The 20,008-nt window shown below is 38.7% G+C and overlaps 1 protein-coding gene across 2 annotated transcripts in view; it reads right to left on the bottom strand.

Moving 5' to 3' along the window:
- Positions 1-20,008, bottom strand: part of KCNMB4 (potassium calcium-activated channel subfamily M regulatory beta subunit 4) — a 65,048-nt gene that overhangs the window by 27,181 nt on the left and 17,859 nt on the right. For both annotated transcript variants that reach the window (XM_005571531.5, XM_065524566.2), the window contains exon 2: positions 3,367-3,494. In XM_005571531.5, the coding sequence (XP_005571588.1) occupies positions 3,367-3,494 (128 nt within the window). The remainder of the gene's footprint in view (positions 1-3,366; positions 3,495-20,008) is intronic.

The following is a 20,008-nucleotide window of genomic DNA, read 5'->3' as shown; positions in this document are numbered from 1 at the left end:
AATGGCCGGTTTCAACCACCAAAGATTCTAATTAATTGGTCCGTGGTAAATTTTTTTTTTAAAGCTCCTCTAGCTGGGCACAGAGGCTCTCGCCTGTAATCCCAGTACTTTGGGAGGCCGAGACGCACGGATCACCTGAAGTCAGGAGTTCAAGATCAGCCTGGCCAACATGGTGAAACCTCATTTCTACTAAATGATACAACAATTAGCCGGGCATGGTGGCATGCACCTGTAATCCCAGCTACTTGGGAGGCTGAGGCAAGAGAATCACTTGAACCTGAGAGGTGGAGGCTGCAGTGAGCCAAGATCATGCCACTGCACTCCAGCCTGAGTGACAGAGCAAGACTCCAACTCAAACAAAACAAAAATGAAATAAAATAAATAAAATAACAAGCTCCTCTGTCCTAGTTATATGAAGCAATCATTGCAAGCCCCTGGTATAGAGTTGTACATAGAAGCCTATGGAATATTATGACTCAGAAACATTTCCTGAAAACAAAAAACAAAAAACAAAAAACAAGACTATGGAGTATGGGAGACACAAATTTTTGCTGGCATTTTTGGTTGTTCCACAACACCTTGTTCCCTTTCTTCTTCCTTCCCAAATCTACTCAGGGGTATACCCCTTTTCCACGTGACTTAACACTAGCCCCAAGTCAGGGGTTGATTCTGATTGTTCTTTCTTGTGACCGGTTTAGGTGTAGACAAAGGAACTCACTGTGAACAAGGATACATGAGGGGAGGTTGCCTGTGGGAAGATGGGAAAAGGTTTCCAAATCCCAAGAAAAATGCATCAAGAAAGACAGGCTCTTTCTCTCTTTGGACACTGCTGCATCTGGCTGTGACACCTGGAACTGAAGCAACTATATTATAACTGTGAAAAGAGCCATCTTGAGGCCAAACTGAGATGTGAAAAGGAGCTGGGTTTTGGTGACACTACTAAGTCATTGCATCAAACAACCCTGACATCTGTCCACCTCTGCATTTCTCTTTCATTTTCATTTTTCTGTCTTTCTTCCTTTTTCTTTATTTTTATTTATTTATTTATTTATTTTGAGGCAGGGTCTCATTTTATCACCCAGGCTAAAGTACAGTGGCGCGATCATGGCTCATTGCAGTCTCAACCTCTCAAGGCTTAGTAGGGCCCAAGCAATCCTCCTATGTTAGCTTCCCGAGTAGCTGGGACTACAGGGGCACCTCATCATGCCCGGCTAATTAAAAATTTTTTTTTTTGTAGAGACAGGGCCTCCCTATGCTGCCCAGGCTGGCCTTGAACTCCTGGGTTCAAGTGATCCTCCCGCCTCAGCCTTCCACAGTGTTGGGATTACAGGCGTGAACCACCATGCCTGGCCTTGCATTTCTTGATGTATAAAATAATATATTTCCTGATTTCTTATGATGCTTTGAGTCAAAATTCTGATTACCTGCAACAAATCACATCTCAACTGATATAGAACTAAATCAAATTTGGGGATCAAGGAAGGCACCCTAGAGAAGGTGGTATCTGAGGAGTTTCCGGTATGGCCACCAAGAAGCAGGAAAAGCAAACAAAAAGGCATGCATATAAAAGTATGAAATATTCTGGGAAGTGCACATAGTTCAGAATGGCTATTGCAAAGAGTATGAGCAGGGAAATGAGGATGGAGAAGTGACAGTCTGGGACAAGATCTTGAGAAGCCTTGTATCCTGTGGTAGATTAAATGTGGTGACAAATGTTTTGCAGCTCCTCCTATCCAGTGGCAAAGCCTACTCCAGTACCTCATGAATGTGGCTGGCTTTATGACTTACTTTGACCAATAGAATGTGTCAGAAGTGATATTATTCAAATCCAGAGCCGAGACCTGCCTCTCTTGAAATGCTGTCTGAGGCTGTCATGTTGTAAGGAAGGCAATCTAGCTTACTGAAGAATGAGAGGCCAGGTGGTGGGGATACTGAGGCGCCCCAGCTGACAGCCAGCACTGACTGCTGGGCATGTGAGGGAGGAGGCCATCTTGGACCATGCAGCTATTTCAGTCATCATCCGACTGCAAATGAGCACAGCCAACCCATAGAATCATAAAAAATAATGTGTCATTGCTGTACTAAGCCACTACGTTTAGGGTGGTTTGTTATGCAGCAATAGGTCTCTGACATAGGCCATGCCAAGATGTTTGAGCTTTACTCTGGAAACTATGCAGTGTAACCTGATTAGACTCATGTGTTAGAAAGATTACCTTGGCAGTACTATGGAGAGTGGCTTGGAGTGGGTCCACAGTGGAGGCGGAAGACTTGTTAGAAGACTATTGCGTTAATGGAGCTGAGAATCTGGATGCAAACTAAGACAGTGATAGTGGGGAGGCAGAGAAGAGTCATGATAGAGGTAAAAATCAACATGATGTGTTGGACACAGTGGCTCACACCCGTAATCTCAGCATTTTGGGAGGCTGAGGCAGGCAGATCACTTGAGGTCAGGAGTTAGATACCAGCCTGGTCAACATGGTGAAACCCTGTCTCTACTAAAAATACACGAATTAGCTAGGTGTGGTGGTATGTGCCTGTAGTCCCAGCTACTCAGGAGGCTGAGGCACAAGAATCACTTGGACCTGGGAGGCATAGGCTGTAGTGAGCCAAGATCTCACCACTGCACTCCAGCCTGGGCGACAGAGTGAGACTGTCTAAAAACAAACAAAAAAACATGATGGTGACATAGGTTACAAAGTACAAAGGAGAAAAATGAACTAAGAATTACTCAAAGGTTTCTGGATTTGGTAAATGAGTGAATGGTCATGCCATTTTCTAAGACAGAGATGATGGGAGCAAGTGAAGGTTTGCAGTAACCCTGGAATATCCAAGTGGAGATGGACAGCAAGGAATTGTGAATACTCAATAAATATTTGATGAATAAATTACTGATTAATCTGAGTGGGTACCAAAGTGCCCTAGTCCAAGGAACTATCTTTAGATGGTTTATATGGTATAAACTAAGTACTAAGTCAAGTAAGGTTTTGTGAACATGTGAACTCATGTTATTAACACTTCATTAGAATAGAAAGGAAAAGGAAAGGTAAGATTCGATGCAGTCTAAAAGTGCTGGCAAATCTGCACATTATTTAGGTCATGTGCATCAATCTGTAATTCTTAGGGAATGAAAAGTAATGTTCCTACCTGAAGTCACTATCATTTTGTAGTGTATTCAGAAGGTAAGGTGTACAACACAGGTCTTTTTCTCTGTTCTGTAGATTCTTTATATGGGTTTCCCTAACTACATGCTAGGAAGAGTTGAGGCTATCTCCATGCTGTCAAGTGGGCATAATTGATGATATATCTGTGTAATAAGTTGCAGAGTCTACAAACAATTTTAATATGCACATGCAAATATTAACTTACCTTTGATGTTGATTAAAATAGCAAGTAAATGGCTGGGAACCAATCTCATCTTTCCAGTACTGTTGCCAATTCATGACACTTTCCAAATTCTTCTGATTTTCTCTCTTACAGGGAGGGATATAGGAGCACTAACAAAATAGAATACAGAAAGTAAACCTATTATTTTATGGAATATTGAGATATAGTCATTGTTTATAGAAAGATGGCATTATAAAGACAGTAAATCTAATTTAGACCTGCCTAATTTTTAAATACAACCAAATTGAAATTACTGAACTATATTTCAAATTTCCAATTTGGCACAAGGACAGAAAGTATTCCAAATACAAAAACACAGCAAAAAATAAACTTCAGTCATTATGGTATAAGAGTATTTTATAAACAATTAGTTATCATGTAATGGCAAATTAAAAGCATAATATACTCTCTATTTTGGGGACCTGTCCGTCAACAGAGGGAGGCATAAAAAAGTTTATTTTTATCCCCAGTTCCTATCTATGAACCTTGGCATTTCTCTCTTCTACCTATAACCAATAAATTCAAACACACAGCTCTTCTCAGGATACTGCTCCTAACTGCTGAAACTCAAGTTTTCTTTTCTTACACTCTCTTGGACAACAAAATCAGTGGAAAATTTCCTTTCAAATACATCAATGTATTTTGCTAATTGATGTCTTTTCCTAGCCATGCCTCTGACAAAGTAGTTCTCTTAAAGGGGCTCTATTATTCTAAGCAATATAGATTAAGCAGAATCAGACAACTGCTCTTAAGTCCAGATGTTAAAATCAACTCTCGGCATTCTAATCCATTTTCTGCAATTCAGCTTTTTACAATGATGATGATGATGATGCCAGTTTCTATTTATTGAGTGTTTGCAATACAGCAGACACTGTAATAAATGCTTAACAGGACTTATGTACTTTTTACCATCCTATAACAATTTCCATTTTATAGATGCAGACCTTGAGATTTTCGTCAACTCTACAACCACAATCAGATTCTGGTGGTCTTATCACATTGTACTCTTAGGTGTTTTACCAAGGTATCTGATATTAAGGAGCAGGCAAAAACCAAACCAAACACAACATAGAGCTTTATAGTATAATTTCAGTCACATTGTTTAATTTATAGCATACAATTATTCAACATCTCATTATTTTCTGGTAAAACTGAAATGTTTTAGCATGATGCACAAAGCTCTTCGTGATCTGGTCCCTGCCTGTCCTCACCCTTGTTTAATTCTGGGATGTAGCCATATGGATGTACTTGCTCTCCAAATCTGCCACGTGCTGTCAACCTACTTGCTTGGCACAGGCTGTTCTCTCTCCTTTTAATGCCCTTTGTTCCTAATTCTCCTTTTTTTAAGATTCAAGTTTGGTGTTACCTACTTGAGGGAACCTTCTTTTTCTCCTACCACAGTTAAGTGCCCCTCATTTGTGCTGCCATGGGACTCACGCCACGTGATATCACAGCTGGAAACACACAGTATCATACTTGTCTGTTTCATGTCAGCCTTCCCAGTTTGCTGGCGAGGTGAGAACAAGAACTGTTTTCTGTCTTTTCTATCTTTTCACACTCATGACTATGTCTGCTAACGGTGAAATGGCAAAAATGTTGGTTGAATTAGTTAATGATAACACGGGTACATTTTTATTGAAGATGATGACATTATTTTCACAGTGTTTAAACATTTTTAAAATATATAAACACATTATAAATGTTAGTAAATCTGGTTATTGTCTATTATATAGAATACATTCACAACATGTTATGCAAATGTTACTTTAACGATTGAATCACTGAATGTTTATCCTCTGCACATATAGTTCTACTTCTATTAATAACAGTAATACAAAGCTAAAAATGTCTGTGAAATTATGGATTCTGAGTTCTTCCAAAGCAGCAGCTGGATTTGGAAGCCATGGAGACCATTAGATAGGGCTCCAGTCCTACTGTCTATTAGGTGTTAGGCCTTGGGTGAATTACTTCCCTTTTCTGGATTTCATTTTTTCAAATATGCAAAATCTCCAAAATAATTTCTAGCTCTACATTTCTATGATTCTATTCTTGGAGGTACACCAAGAAAGAACCCAGCAGAAGGCAGGACTACAAACACTGTCACAGTATTTTTCCCAGAAGAGATCCTGCCCACTGGGGAGATGGCTGGGAACCCTGACTAAGCCAACATTCCAGCCAGCAACGAGGAGGAGTGTGGTAGGTCCTTCCTTAGGGGCCAGTACTTTGCATTAGAAAAATGTTCACAAGAGGACCATGATTTTCCTATTGCTTACTTTCTCTAAGGTGTTGGATATTTTGTTTCCTTCTATTAAAATACATTTTTTTTCTGCATTATAGTCAATTAGTATATAAAGTGTGAGTAGGTGCCAATTTATTGTGCTCTTCTAGGAAGGAGAAATTTCTCAATTTGGAGGTAGAAAGTGTGAAGTGTGAAAGCCTAAAAATTCATCAGAACCCTTTTTGCAATTGGGTATACTTGACACAAGAGATATACTAAGTGCATTAGGAAAGAACAATTAACCACATGTAATCAAAACAGATTTTAAATATTTGTACATTAACTCAGTTTGAACCCTTTGCTATTTAGTTTTTTGGGGAGAAATGGGTTTAAAAGAAATGTTTCTCTCAAATGATAACCTAAGATTTGACCAGAAGAATTACATTGACATGCTTCTGAAAAGGTCAAACAAAAGCTTTCACTGAGTGTGTAAAGTTTTGTATTAGGTATGTTGAAGTTTCATGTGAGATTAAAAAATATATATATTCTCGCTTTTTTGGAAAGTCTGAGGTTGTGTGGATGGATTTTGGATGGAAAGTACTTTTTTACACTGGAGAAAATAACCTGAGATCAAAATTTGAGTATTCTTTTTATGCACTGCATTTTTTCCGAAAAGTTACATAGATTAAGTGATCTATACTTCTAATACTCTAGTAACTTTTTAAAACTAACATTGCCTGGAAAGAAATTTTTTTTAAGAGTTGGGGTCTTGCTCTGTGACCCAGGCTGGAGTGCAGGGGCGAGATCACAGCTAACTGCAGCCTTGAACTCTCGGGGCTCAAGCGATCCCTCTGCCTAGCCTCTTGAGTAGCTAGGACTACAGCTACTCCACCACACCCGGGTAATTTTTTATGGAGGTGTCTGTCTCCTTTTGTTGTCCAAGCTGGTCTCAAACTCCTGGGCTCAATTGTCCCACCCCGGCCTCTAAGAGTATTGGGATTACAGGTGTGAGCCATCACACCTGGTCTGGAAAACTAAACTTTTTAAGGCAAACACCAAATTCTTGAAAATCATTATGGCTCCATTCCTTAAATCTTTTTCTCAACTTACTGTGAAGCCTAACTCAGATCCTCCCTAGATTCCTTCTCAATTCACTTAGTGGATCGTCGTAGATTGTCAGAATTTTTATACAGATTAGAAATTAAAGTCCAAAGCACGGTTCTGGAAAAAGAACTCGAGAACTCAATCATACAAATGCCTTTTAATTCTAGATTGTTCAAGCCTGGTCGTTTTCCAGGCTTCATAATAGTTCCACCATGAATGTCTCTCATCTGGGGAGGCACAAATAACAACCTACATGGTAACATCATCATCACAGCTAACATTTATTGACTATATGTCAAGTGTTGCATTAATTCAAACGAGCAAATATTATAATTACTTCCATTTTTGGATGAGGAAACTGAGGGACAGAAGGACTTAAGAAAACTTTCTTGGCCAGGTACCATGGCTCACACCTGTAATCCCAGGTGTGGGATTCCCAACTTCGGGAGGCTGAGGCAGGCAGATCACTTGAGGTCAGGAGTTTGAGACCAGCCTGGAGAGCAGGGTGAAACCCCATCTCTACTGAAAATACAAAAATTAGCAGGGCGTGGTGGCACACACCTATAATCCCAGCTACTCAGGAGGCTGAGGCATGAGAATCGCTTAAACCCGGGAGGCGGAGGCTGCAGAGAGCTGAGATTATGCCACTTGCACTCCAACTTGGGTGACACAGCGAGACTATCTAAAAGAAGAAGAAAATGTTCTCAAGGTCCCAATGACAAATGGAAAAGCTGGGATTCAGACTGCAGAGTGGTCCTAACTGCTGCTTTCCATATCTCTATCTTTAGGGATTCCGTCTTCTCTCTTTGGAGCTCCTGATTTAGGACAAGGAGATCCCTTGCCCTCTGCATCCCTCTCTCGGAGCACCAGTGTAGTATTTTTATTGGAATGGAAATGATGTAGTCCTCCTGAGAGCTGATGGGTCGAGGCAAGTCTGTTGCAGTCCTTTGTTTTCCTGGTACATCCTCAGAGAAATGCACTGTAAGTCTTTGCGTGTTCCCTCCTGTTTCAGTTTGGCTTCAGGGTTGGTTTCTGGTGCCATGGATGTAATTTCACTTAGGTGAATTTATAGACATAATGCCTTTGGTCATGGAGGACAATAGCATTTCCTTAGAGAAATTTCTTCATATAGTTCTGACCTATTTTGTTTTTCATTTGCAAAGGCAGCATTTCCAGGCTTCTAATATCATTATTGCACAAATAACCTTCACTAGAGCCCATGTTGTTTGCTGCCTGAACTTGGATGAAGTAACTTCTTTAAATAAAATTTTAGAAAAAGATTTTTTGACTTTTGCATTCATGAACAAAGTTCATGGAACTGAGTGGGCTATCCTGACAAGAATAACATACAGTCTTCTAATTAGTTTATTAAGAAACGACACTATTGTCATATGACATGGATTATTATTACTTAGTTTTCCATTATCTTATGTTAGGGTTTATCAAGATTTATAATAGCATTTTTATTCTGCCGACCACAATGGGATTTATATTTTAATAGACTCGTTCTTGAGTAGGTTCTTTGTGATAAGTGTCTTGAGAGGACTGCATTTCAGTCATTTGGGCAGAGTAGGCAGAATTAACTTTCTTCTGTTACTGAATCATTTAAAGATTATTGCATAAATCCTGTGGTCTACTTAGTTAAATACCAGGGACTGGGTTCTCTGTTAGGAATTATCTAAGAAACAGAAATGAGGAAATTTGTTTCTCCAGTTTTTCTCTTGACTTCATTTGGTTAGGGAGGGTAGTAGTGAAAGACATAATACTAGAATGCATGTAGCTGATTAAATAACTTCCAAATAAATTTGGTTAGAAAATGAATTCTTAAAACATTATCTACTGGAAAACAGTTTTAATTATATTTTATACCATAATCCCTCATTTTCTGAACTCCTGTAAGAAATATCTGTCAGCTATCATTGTAGTTTTAGTGATACTTTTGACAATATGAGCATATAATCAGAAAAACACTGTGAAGTAAAAAGTATAACTGAGCCATTTATAAACTCCATAACAGTCAGGTGCAGTGGCTCAAGCCTGTAATCCCAACATGTTGGGAGGATGAGGCAGGAGGACCACTTGAGCTCAGGAGTTCAAGACCACACCGGGCAATGAAGTGAGATCCCATCTCTACAAAATATTAAATAATTAGCCAGGCATAGTAGTGCACACCTGTAGTCACAGCTACTCAGAAAGCTGAAGTGAGAGGACTGCTTGAGACCAGGAAGTCAAGGCTGCAGTGAGCCGTGATCACTGTACTCCAGCCTGGGAAACAGAGCGAGATCTTATCTCAAAAACAAACAAACAAACAAACTCCATGTTTCAAATGTTGTGGGTGCATATGTGCATGGGCACACACACACACACACACACACACACACACACACAGAGTTCTTATCAATGTAGGTTAACTGAACAAACATATATGAAATTATATGTCAGCTAAAAGACTAAATTCTAGGGCAGGCAGTCCAGAATGTACATCCATATCTGAAAGCTAAATGAAAGTAATCTTATGGAAGAATTCAGAGTTAAATAAATGGCTTAGAAAATGTGAAAAGCAAGGTTAACTAAGAACAGGAGAAGCTAAAATGAGCTCTTAGGCAAGAGTGGGCTGGGCAGAAAGAGTGGTGCCCAGCCTAGAGCAGAGATGGTCAAAGTCTGTTTCACTGATCACTTGAACTGTTTGTCAAAAAGATCCATCCTCCTGAAAGTGTGATTCATTAAGACTAGGAATCTGCATTTTCAACAGCTCTCCTGCCCTTGGAATGACAGATTTTTAGAATTGATAATTTATGCAATAAACTACTCTTGATTGCTGAGTATTGCATAGGAAACAAAGATTAGATATTACTCACTCCCTTCTCCCTCTCTCTCCGTCTCCACCTCCCCCGAAGCAAGCAGTGTAGTAATAGTAGCATATTTACAAAGTGCTTTGTGACTACAAAAGAAGACGTGAATATTTTGGCCTCCAGAGTATAAGAGAAGGCTTCACAGAAGAGATGACTTTTAATATGTGTCTTTAAGGCTGAACAGGAATTTGCTTGTTAGAGAATGGGTTGGGAAGGTGACATCCCCAGAAGAAATGGAATGTACAGACGCCGTGTACAGAAGTTCCAGAAAGACTGAGTCATCTAATGTGCTTGGAGGACAAGGGGCATAGGAGATGGTGTTGGAAAATGCCCAAATTATCTGACCTACTATTCACTGAAGAATTACTCCTCTCTCCCTAAATGTTTCTTTGAAAAGTTGCTCACTACCTTCCAGAGAATACACCTACCCTCCAATGCATAGTTTTTTTAGTCAGAATTTATTATATATGTTGATATGACACCTGGATTTTTGGAACTGAATAATATTCACTTAACTTCTGCATTCAGGCAGACTGCTAAGGTTGGTTATATTATTAAGACTGAAAAGTTCGGCATGGCATTCCATCTTCAAAACAGTTCATTTAGCTTGAGAGTTAGAAAATAAAAACATGGCTGGGCGTGGTGGCTCACACCTGTAATCCCAGCACTTTGGAAAGCCAAGGCACGTGGATCACAGGTCAGGAGTTCAAGACCAGGCTGGCCAAGATGGTGAAACTCCTTCTCTACTAAAACTACAAAAATTAGTCAGGCATGGTGTCGGGAGCCTGTAATCCCAGCTACTCAGGAGGCTGAGGCAGGAGAATAATTTGAACCTGGGAGGCAGAGGTTATAGTGAGCTGAGATTGCACCACTGCACTCCAGTCTGGGTGACAGAGTGGGACTCTGTCTCAAAAAATAAAATAAAATAAAATAAAATTAAATTAAATTTTAAAAAAACCACACGATCTTTGCCAAAAATAGAAGTTGAATCTAAATAGAAGCAATCACACCAAAACAAGAAATTTTAATCTGGAAGAAGTTCAATAGCTACTAATAATTATAACAAGCATGACAGAGCCTATAAACATTTGTTTAGTGACTCCTGATCAGAATTTAAAATCCTTGAGGAGATGGTCAATACTTTTTAAATTTTATTATTATTTTTTATTATACTTTAAGTCATGGGATACATGATACATGTGCAGAACACGCAGGTTTGTTACGTAGGCATACATATGCTATGGTGATTTGCTGCACCCATGAACCTCTCATCTACATTAGGTATTTCTCCTAATGCTGTTTCTCCCCTGGTTTCCCACTCCCCAACAGGCCCCGGTGTGTGATGTTTCCCTCCCTATGTCCCTGTGTTCTCATTGTTTAACTTCCACTTATGAGTGAGAACATGTAGTGTTTGGTTTTCTGTTCCTGTGTTAGTTTGCTGAGAATGATGGTTTCTAGCTTCATTCATGTCCTTGCAAAGGACATGAACTCATCTTTTTTTACGGCTGCATTAGTATTCCATGGTGTATATGTGCTGCATTTTCTTTATCCAGTCTATTATTGATGGGCATTTGGGTTGGTTCAGTTTTTGCTATTGTGAACAGTGCTGCAATAAACATACATGTGCATGTGTCTTTATAGAATGATTTATAATCCTTTGGCTATACACCCAGTAATGGGATTGCTGAGTCAAATGGTATGTCTGGTTCTAGATCCTTGAGGAATCACCACACTGTCTTCTGCAACAGTTGAACTAATGTACACTCTCACCAACAGTGTAAAAGCATTTCTATTTCTCCACATCCTCTCCAGTATCTGTTGTTTCCTGACTTTTTAATGATCGCCATTCTAACTGGCGTGAGATGGTATCTCATTGTGGTTTGCATTTCTCTAATGGAGATGGTCAATACTCTTATGACATTGAAATGAAATAAAACGTTCTTAAATGTTCATGCACACATTCAGATGGCTTCATTGATGGCATTACTGGTAGCTATATTGTGTATTATAAGGTACACAAATTCAATGTATGTATGGATATATATTCAATGAAATATTTACAACCATCATTTCTGCATGAAGGGGATCAACAAGCCCTGTCTATTATAAGTCCTCTAGAACCAGTATGGTGATGATTAAAAAAATTGATGCTTCCCATTCGTAGCAGAATATGTTTTATAAAGAGAGCTGCATTAATATACAACCCATTTCACACACTCTTACAATGTGATGTTGGCATTCCTTGATTGAGAGGTGGGGGTCTAGCTTCTCTTCCTTAGCACATACATGAGCCTGTGATTACAGCAATGATTCAGTGTGACTTCAAGGTTAGATAAGAAAAGGTGATAAAGCACCTGCTTGCATCTCTCGCGAGAATGCTCGTCCTTGGCCTCCAGACAGTATTCTACAAGGAAGCCCAAACTGGCCCATTAAGACAGATCACATGAAAGGCCTATGTGGAGAGGAACTGAGGTACTTAGCCAACATCCAGGATCAATTGCCTGGTATGTAAGTAAATGGGCCTGCAGATAAGCCTCCATCCTCCAGCCTTTGAATTTTCCAAATGGGACCTTTGATTAATCCAAATGGATTAGAGAGAGACTATATTCTTCTCTGCGTCATTTCTAAATTTCTGACCCACAGAATTTGTGAACATAGGCCAGGTGTGGCGGCTTACACCTGTAATCCCTGAGCCTTAGGAGGCCAAGGCAGGGGGATTGCTTGAACCCAGGACTTTGAGACTAGCCAGGGCAACATAGCAAGATCCTCTGTCTACAGAATATATATTTTTTAATTAGCTGGCTGTACTGGTATATGCCTTTAGTCCTAGCTAGTCAGGAGATTGAGAGGTGAGGATAGCTTGAGCCCTGGAGTTTGAGGTTACAGTGAGCTATGATTGTGCCACTGCACTCCAGCCTGGGTGACAAAGCAAGACCCTCTCTCTAAAAAAAATAATAATAATAAATAAAAAATAAAAGTATTTGTGAACATAAAAAAAAATGACTTGAGCCACAGGGATCTTTGACAGTGGCTGAGATCATAGGACATCTAGGATTAAAATAAATGGATAATCTTCTAAGGTTCTTCTTGATTTACATACCTGAAAATATAAAAACACTTGAGGTTTGATGAAATGAAATCTATGAGGCAAAGTGATGTAAGGCAGGACTCCTCAGCCAATCCCAGGCCCAAAGCTCCTTAGAGGAAGGGTGAGGGGGCTGGTTTATACTTAAAGCCCTTGTGGTAGCACCTCAATTTGTACCTACTGAAAATCTCCTAGCCTTTCCTAGCAGAACATGCCGACATGTAGCAGAGTAGTATACAGCAGAAGGGCAGATATTCAGAATATTATTGATCACTGGCTCTATGCTAACGCTAATCCCTGGGGACTCTAAGTACACCTGTGCTCAGAATGAGAGCTCATGGGGGTCAGGGGAAAAGGAAGTTCTGGCCCAAGTTAGTGTCACAATAGGCCCAGGGAGTCCATGAAGTCTCTTATGACTGTTCCTACAGATCCTGAAAGTATAGCGTCTTCATAGGAAACATATACTGACACTTGGGATTGCTTCTCTGATCTGTATACTGAGTAACCTAGAATCTGCCAGCTTTCAGTGGCAACCAGAGCAGGAAAACCTGCTGAAGGCTACAGAGCAGGAAGCTGTCTCAATTCATCTCTATGGCTCAGTGGCTTCAATAATAAACAAGAGTCTGTGATAGATCAGGGGATATATGGAGCCCAGAGAGAGCCCTGATGGTGTAAAGCAAACCCATGCTTTCTTTGGCAAATGACTATTCTCCTTTTGAGAAACAAGTGGTTACTGGGTCTCAGTACAGTCTGAATGCCTGACCATGCAACATCAATTTACCATTGGACCCACTGTACACTGGGCTATTTTGACTCACTAAAACATAAAGCTGGGGTTTACAAGGCTGAAGCAGGACTTGCTGGCAAATAAATTTCAGAAGCAAATGGTTCACATTCCCAAGGCACCTTCTCTTTTTATACTAGCACCTGCCCCAACTTGTGATAATATGCAGTTGTTAATCTGGGTTGGTTTTCCTCATACTGGGATATACAGACTCCAAGGAATACTCTGCAGTGTGCCAGGAGGTACTTAAAGCCTATGATCACTTTTGATGGATGAGAAAATTTGAGCTCATTGAGCATAACTTTGGGCAGAACATCTGATTGTTTATTTCTCTTCAAAGAAATGATGGAGGTATAGTCCTACAGTATTTTATGGACACTGGTTAACAAATAGTAAACTTGTTTCAAGTAACATGATTAGAGCGTGTTAAATCCTCAGAAACAGAACTGTGATCTATATGTAGGCCTACAAATTCTACTTCCCATTTACCCATTCTCAGAAAGCTATTTGAGGATGTACTCCATCAAAACAAAGGAATAAATTAAGAATAAGAAGAAGGCATGGGATCAAGGAAACAAGGTACTCAACACAAGAAAGATGCAGCAGGCCTAAGGTGCATTCAGTTCAGTATGAGAAGTAGGCAGATGGTGTCCCACGAAATTTTTATTTAATCTTATTTTTTTTACACAGGGTCTCACTGTGCCACCCAGGCTGAAGTGCAGTGGTGTGAACTTGGCTCACTGAAGCCTCAACCTCTCAGGCTCAAGTGATCTTTCTGCCTTAGCCCCCCGAGTAGCCGCGACTAGAGGCACATGCTACCATGCCCAGCTACTTCTTCTATTTTTTGTAGAGACAGAGTCTCAATACGTTGCCCAGGCTGGTCACAAATTCTTGGGCTCAAGGGATCTGCCTGCCTCAGCCTCCCAAAGTGCTGGGATTACAGGTGTGAGCCACCACGCCTGGCCAAGAAATGTTTAAAAAGAGTGAGAGAAATGTGGAACTAAGTGACTACCTATTGAGAATGGCCATATGACAAACAGTATACAAATGGGTTTTACAATTCTGTAGGAGAATTTTGGAAAAATAAGAGAAAGGTACACAGGAAAGTAGGAAAATAAAAAAGGGAGATGATTCTTAGCTCAAGGAAAATAAAAAGTTATAGAAGTGAACAGTACTTTACATAGCTAAAATAAGTTGAGCACTCAATATTAATTTACCCAAAAATTATGATAGAATCACATTTATTTAAAGAGTAAAGAGAGGACAATGGGGTGGGATGGTGTGGTGTAAGAAAGCTAAGTCCATATAATCCATCATAGGCGGTCAACAGTATCTCAACTGCATTCATCAGAAAACCTATTGTTTAGAAACACAGAGGTAAAAACCAGAAAAAGAAAAGCCATAAAAATAGTTAAAAACAGTTATCTCTGGGTGACACAAGGGTTTGGAGCAGTGGAATACTACCCTTTACCCTCAAATAAAAGTAGGGTGCAATTTGATTTTCAAAACTATGTTCATAATAACAAGGGCAAACATTCACTGAGCGCTTACCATATGCAAGGAACTATCCTAGGTGCTTTCCATATATTAACTCATTTCCTCATAACCCAAGGAGACAGGCACTATTATATTATAATCCTCGTTTTACAGGTGAGGGAGCTGAGGCACATCTGAAGTCACACTGCTATGTTAATTAAAAATTTATAATCAAGACATACAAATGGCAAATGGGCATATGAAAAGGTACTCAATATCATTGATCATCAGAGAAATGCAAATCAAAACTACAATGAGATATCGTCTCACCCCAGTTAAAATGGCTTTTAGCCAAAAGACAGACAATAACAAATGCTGGCAAGGATGTGGAGAAAAGGGAACCCTTGTACACTCTTGGTGGGAGTGTAAATTAGTACAACCACTAGGGAGAACAGTTTGGAGAACAGCTTTGAGTAACTAAACTGTTCTCCAGTTTAGTTACTCAAAAAACTAAAAATATAGCTACCATCTGATTCAGCAATCCCACTGCTGGGTATATACCCAAAAGAAAAGCAATCAGTATATTGAAGAAATGTCTGCACTCCTGTGTTTGTTGTAGCACTGTTTACAATAGGTAAGATTTGGAAGCAACCTAAGTGTCCATCAACAGATGAATGGATAAAGAAAATAAGGTACATATATACAATAGAGTACTATTGAGCTATGAAAAAGAATGAGATCCCATCATTTGCAACATCATGGATGGAACTGGAGATCATTAAGTTAAGTGAAATAAGCAAGGCATAGAAAGACAATAGTCACATATTCTCACTTATTTGAGAGATCTAAAAATCAAAACAATTGAACTCATGGACAGAGACAGTAGAAGGATGGTTACCAGAAGCTAGGAAGGGTAGTGGAGGGCTGTGGGGGAGATGGGGATGGTTAATGAGAACAAAAAATACAAATAAAAAGAATGAACAAGACCTACTATTTGATAGCACAGTAGGGTGACTATAGTCAATAATAACTTAATTGTACATTTTAAAATAACTTAAAGAGTATAACTGGATTGTTTGTAACTCAAAGGATAAATGCTTGAGGGGATAGATTCCCCATTCTCCATGATGTGCTTATGTCACATTGCATGCCTGCATCAAAACTCATCTCATGTACCTCATAAATATATATACCTACTATATATCCACAAAAATTAAAACAATTAAAAACAAAAACAAAAAACTGCAGGCACAGTGACTCACTTGAGGTCAGGAGTTCGAGACCAGCCTGACTAACATGGTGAAACCCCGTCTGTACTAAAAATACAAAATTAGCTGGGCATGGTGGTGCACGACTGTAATCCCAGCTACTTGGGAGGCTGAGGCAGGAGAATTGCTTGAACCTGGGAGAAGGAGGTTGCAGTGAGCCAAGACTGCACCACCGCACTCTAGCCTGGGCAACAAGAGCAAAACTCTGTCTCACTAAAAAAACAACAACAACAACAACAACAAAAAACCAAAAAAAGACGAACCAGTGAGTCACCAATGAAGAAATAAAACGGCCCACAAACACGTGATGAAATGTTCAAGCAAACTAGATACCAAAGGTGCTGGCAAAATTAAACTGCTAAAAATGAAAATCATAGCCAATATCCTGTACAGACAAGTATCTGCAAAAATAGGTTCTTTCACACACAGCTGTTGGAATTATACCTTTTTATTACTTATTTAGTATAATTTGGAAATATATGATAAAAAGCTTAAGAAAGCAATAAACTTTGTTCCCCTCCAAAAAAAAAAAAAAATAATAAAAATAAAGCATGACAGACACACAACGTAAAAATGCAAACAGTGGGAAAGGTCACAAAATGAAATGTCTCCCTCTGACTGAATCTTACCCCAGGCAGTTATGCTTAACAGTCATTGTGCATTCTTCCAGATGTTCTCTATACTCTATGTTAATAAGAATGTGAGCACACTCTTCTGTTTATTGCTTTGTTCTTTCACTAACCAAAATATCTTAGTGCTCTCGTGTGTGCAGATAGAGGTCTCATTCTCTTGAATGCTCACTACATAGTTGTATCAAAATTTATCAATTGGTCTTCTAATGAAAAACATTATAGAAGTTTCTAGCCTTTTGCAATTGCAAACAAAACAGCAACAAACTTCCTTGTACCAGCATCTATGCACACATGTGTGAGAACAGGAATAAAAGCTGACATATATTTTCAAAAATTGTAATTATGGTATTCCAAAGAAATTGCATGAGTTGCTCTTCCACCAGAAGTTCATGAGAGCACCTTTCCCCATCTCCTTAAAAAAACAAAATAAAACAAAACAAAAAAACAAAAACAAAAACAAAACAGAAACAAATAAAAAGGCAACAATTAAAGTTTTCTGATGGTGAAACATTACATTTTTAAGTGAATGTTTCTTTTCTGCAAATTGACCATCCATGATCTTTGCCTATCTTGGTCATTTTCTCATTGTTGTTTAAGAGTCTTTATATAGTTAAAAAAAAAAAAAAATTGTCTCACAATCCCAATATCCCTCCTCATTTTTCCTGTCTTTATTTGTGGTACATTTACTACATAAAAAATTTAATTTTTATGAAATCAATCTGTGAAAATTTATATAATTAGACCCACTTTGAAGACAGACCCCATTATCTATAAAAACATATATTGTAATCTCTGAAACAAGATCTCCACTATCACATTGCCTCAGACTTACAAAACGAGGCATGTGACTGTCTGAAAAAGGTTTTTAGAAAACAGAGATAAGCAAAAATAAAATTTAGAAACCTCTGATACCTCCATCACTGAGATTAATAATTTCACTTTGGATTTTAAGTAAATATTCTTAACAGAAGCTGTCCTATAATTTTCATCCATATATATATGTTACTATAGGTTTTTGTTTCAATGTATTCATAAAATTATGAAAAGCATTTGGAAGTTTTCCTTATTTCTGTTTTTCTGGCATAGTATAAAGTAGGATTGAAGTTATCTGTTTTCACAGAGTTGACCTGGAAACATTTACGGTTGTAGTTCGTTGACAGTTTTCTCCATTTCCTCTATGGCAATTGGTCTGTTTTTTAGAAATCTCTATAGAATGTTTTATTTGGGAAGTTTATATTATTCTAAAGAATCATTATCTCATCCTATGAGTTCAAATTTATCGGCATAGAATTGATCAAAGTATTCACTTGAAGTTCATTTAACTTTTCCTGTATTTGTGGTTGTTTCCTCATTTTCGTTTCTAATTTTGTATTTTTGAAGAACATTTCTTTGGCAATTAAACTTGCTGAGGATTCATTACTGAATTTATCTTTCCAAAAATAAAGACAATTCGGCACTCACTGAAGATGCTCAGCATATTTTCAATGGGAATTTTGAAGCCCTGAAAAATTTCAAGGCTATAAATTTGTGCTATTAATTTTCTATCCAACTCTTACGCAAAATCAAATGTATGTTCATTAAAAACACTGTAGCGAAAGGTGTGTGATATTAACCAGAAGAAAATATTCAGTACATCACAGGGACATGGGAGATAAAGCTAGATGAAAGAAAGCTCAGCAGATTGAGGAGGAAGATGCTATCTCAAATCTAAGAGTGAATGCACCCCACCACAACACTGTGTGATGTCCTCCAGAGACTGCCGAAAAGAAAGCTCCAACCCAGTAGGGGTTTTGTGAATCAGACTGCATTCACAGCAGTTAGGATCGTGCCTGTAACATGGCAGATACTCAATAAACATTTGTTGAACTAACAATTCTAAAGTTTGTGACAAAGTCTCTAAACTCTGTCCTCATCTGTGAAATTCTCCCCGCTTGACACCTCAGTAATTACAAATACAAATACCAAGATGTATTTATTCCAGAAGTATTTATCAATAATATTTGCTTAGAACATTATCTATATCAACTATAGTCCTCAGCTTGTGAAGGTTTCTTGATCAAGAGGTTAAGTGACTGACCTATAGATGTTCATCTTTAAATAAGAAGCATCTGGATTCAGGCACATGGGCCTTTTCTTTCTTCTTTCTTTTTCTTTTTTTTTTTTTTTTTTTTTTTGAGACAGGGTCTCGCTGTGTTGCTCAGGCTGGAGTACAGTGGCATAGTCATAGCTCACTGTAACCTTAAAACTCCTGGGCTCAAGCGATCCTACCGTCTTGCTAGAACTACAGGTGTGTACCACCACACCTGGCTAATTAAAAAAAAAAAAATTGTTTCAGAGACAGAGTTTCACTATGTTTTCTAGGCTGGTCTCAAACTCTTCTTCTCAAACTTTCTTTTCATCTTGGCTTCTTAAAAAGTGTTGGGACTACAGGCATGAGCCACTACACTTAGACTGGTCTTTTCCATTATGCCAGGTAGCTTCTCAAATGTCGATGTGCCCAGTTCTGTCCTAGACTCTGTTAGTGAATCCTGAGATGTTTTGGTCATTCATTATCGTGGTGACTTAAGTTGGGATGGGAGAGATGGGTATTTAAGTAAAACAGCATGGTTTTGTAAGAAGGTAGTTTCATCTTCAATACGTCGATCCTCTCCGTTGTAATATTTAGTCTCTTGTGTTTCACAGAGCATTTATTTTAAAGTAACAGTTCTCAGTTTTCTCTCATAAAAATAAGCCTTCTTTATTGGAGAAATTTAGAAGCTACAGATGGTCAAAAAAATATTAATAGTGTGTAGTTTTCCATTTTGTCATTTATCTTTGATCTTTGTATATAGTCTTTTTTCATATAAAAATTTTAAATTTACATGAACACAATAGGGTCTTGCAGATGGAATTAGTTAAGATGAGGTCACAATGGATTAGAGTAGGCCCTAAATTCAATGACTGGTGTTTTTTGTTTGTTTGTTTTGAGATGTTGTTTTGTCACTCAAGGCTGGAGTGCAGTGGCACGATCTTGGCTCACTGCAACCTCTGCCCCCTGGGTTCAAGTGATTCTCCTGCCTCAGCCTCCTGAGTAGCTGGGGTTATAGGCGCGTACCACCAAGCCTAGCTAATTTTTATGTTTTTAGGAGAGACAGGGTTTCACCATGTTGGCCAGGCTGGTCTCAAACTCCTGGCCTCAAGTAATCCACCCAATTTGTTGTTATTT

This window comes from Macaca fascicularis, chromosome 11 (assembly GCF_037993035.2).
Source record: "Macaca fascicularis isolate 582-1 chromosome 11, T2T-MFA8v1.1".
NCBI classification, from domain to species: Eukaryota; Metazoa; Chordata; class Mammalia; order Primates; family Cercopithecidae; genus Macaca; species Macaca fascicularis.
Note: the sequence above shows the minus strand (reverse complement) of the source record. Positions and strands in the feature narration are given on the sequence as shown.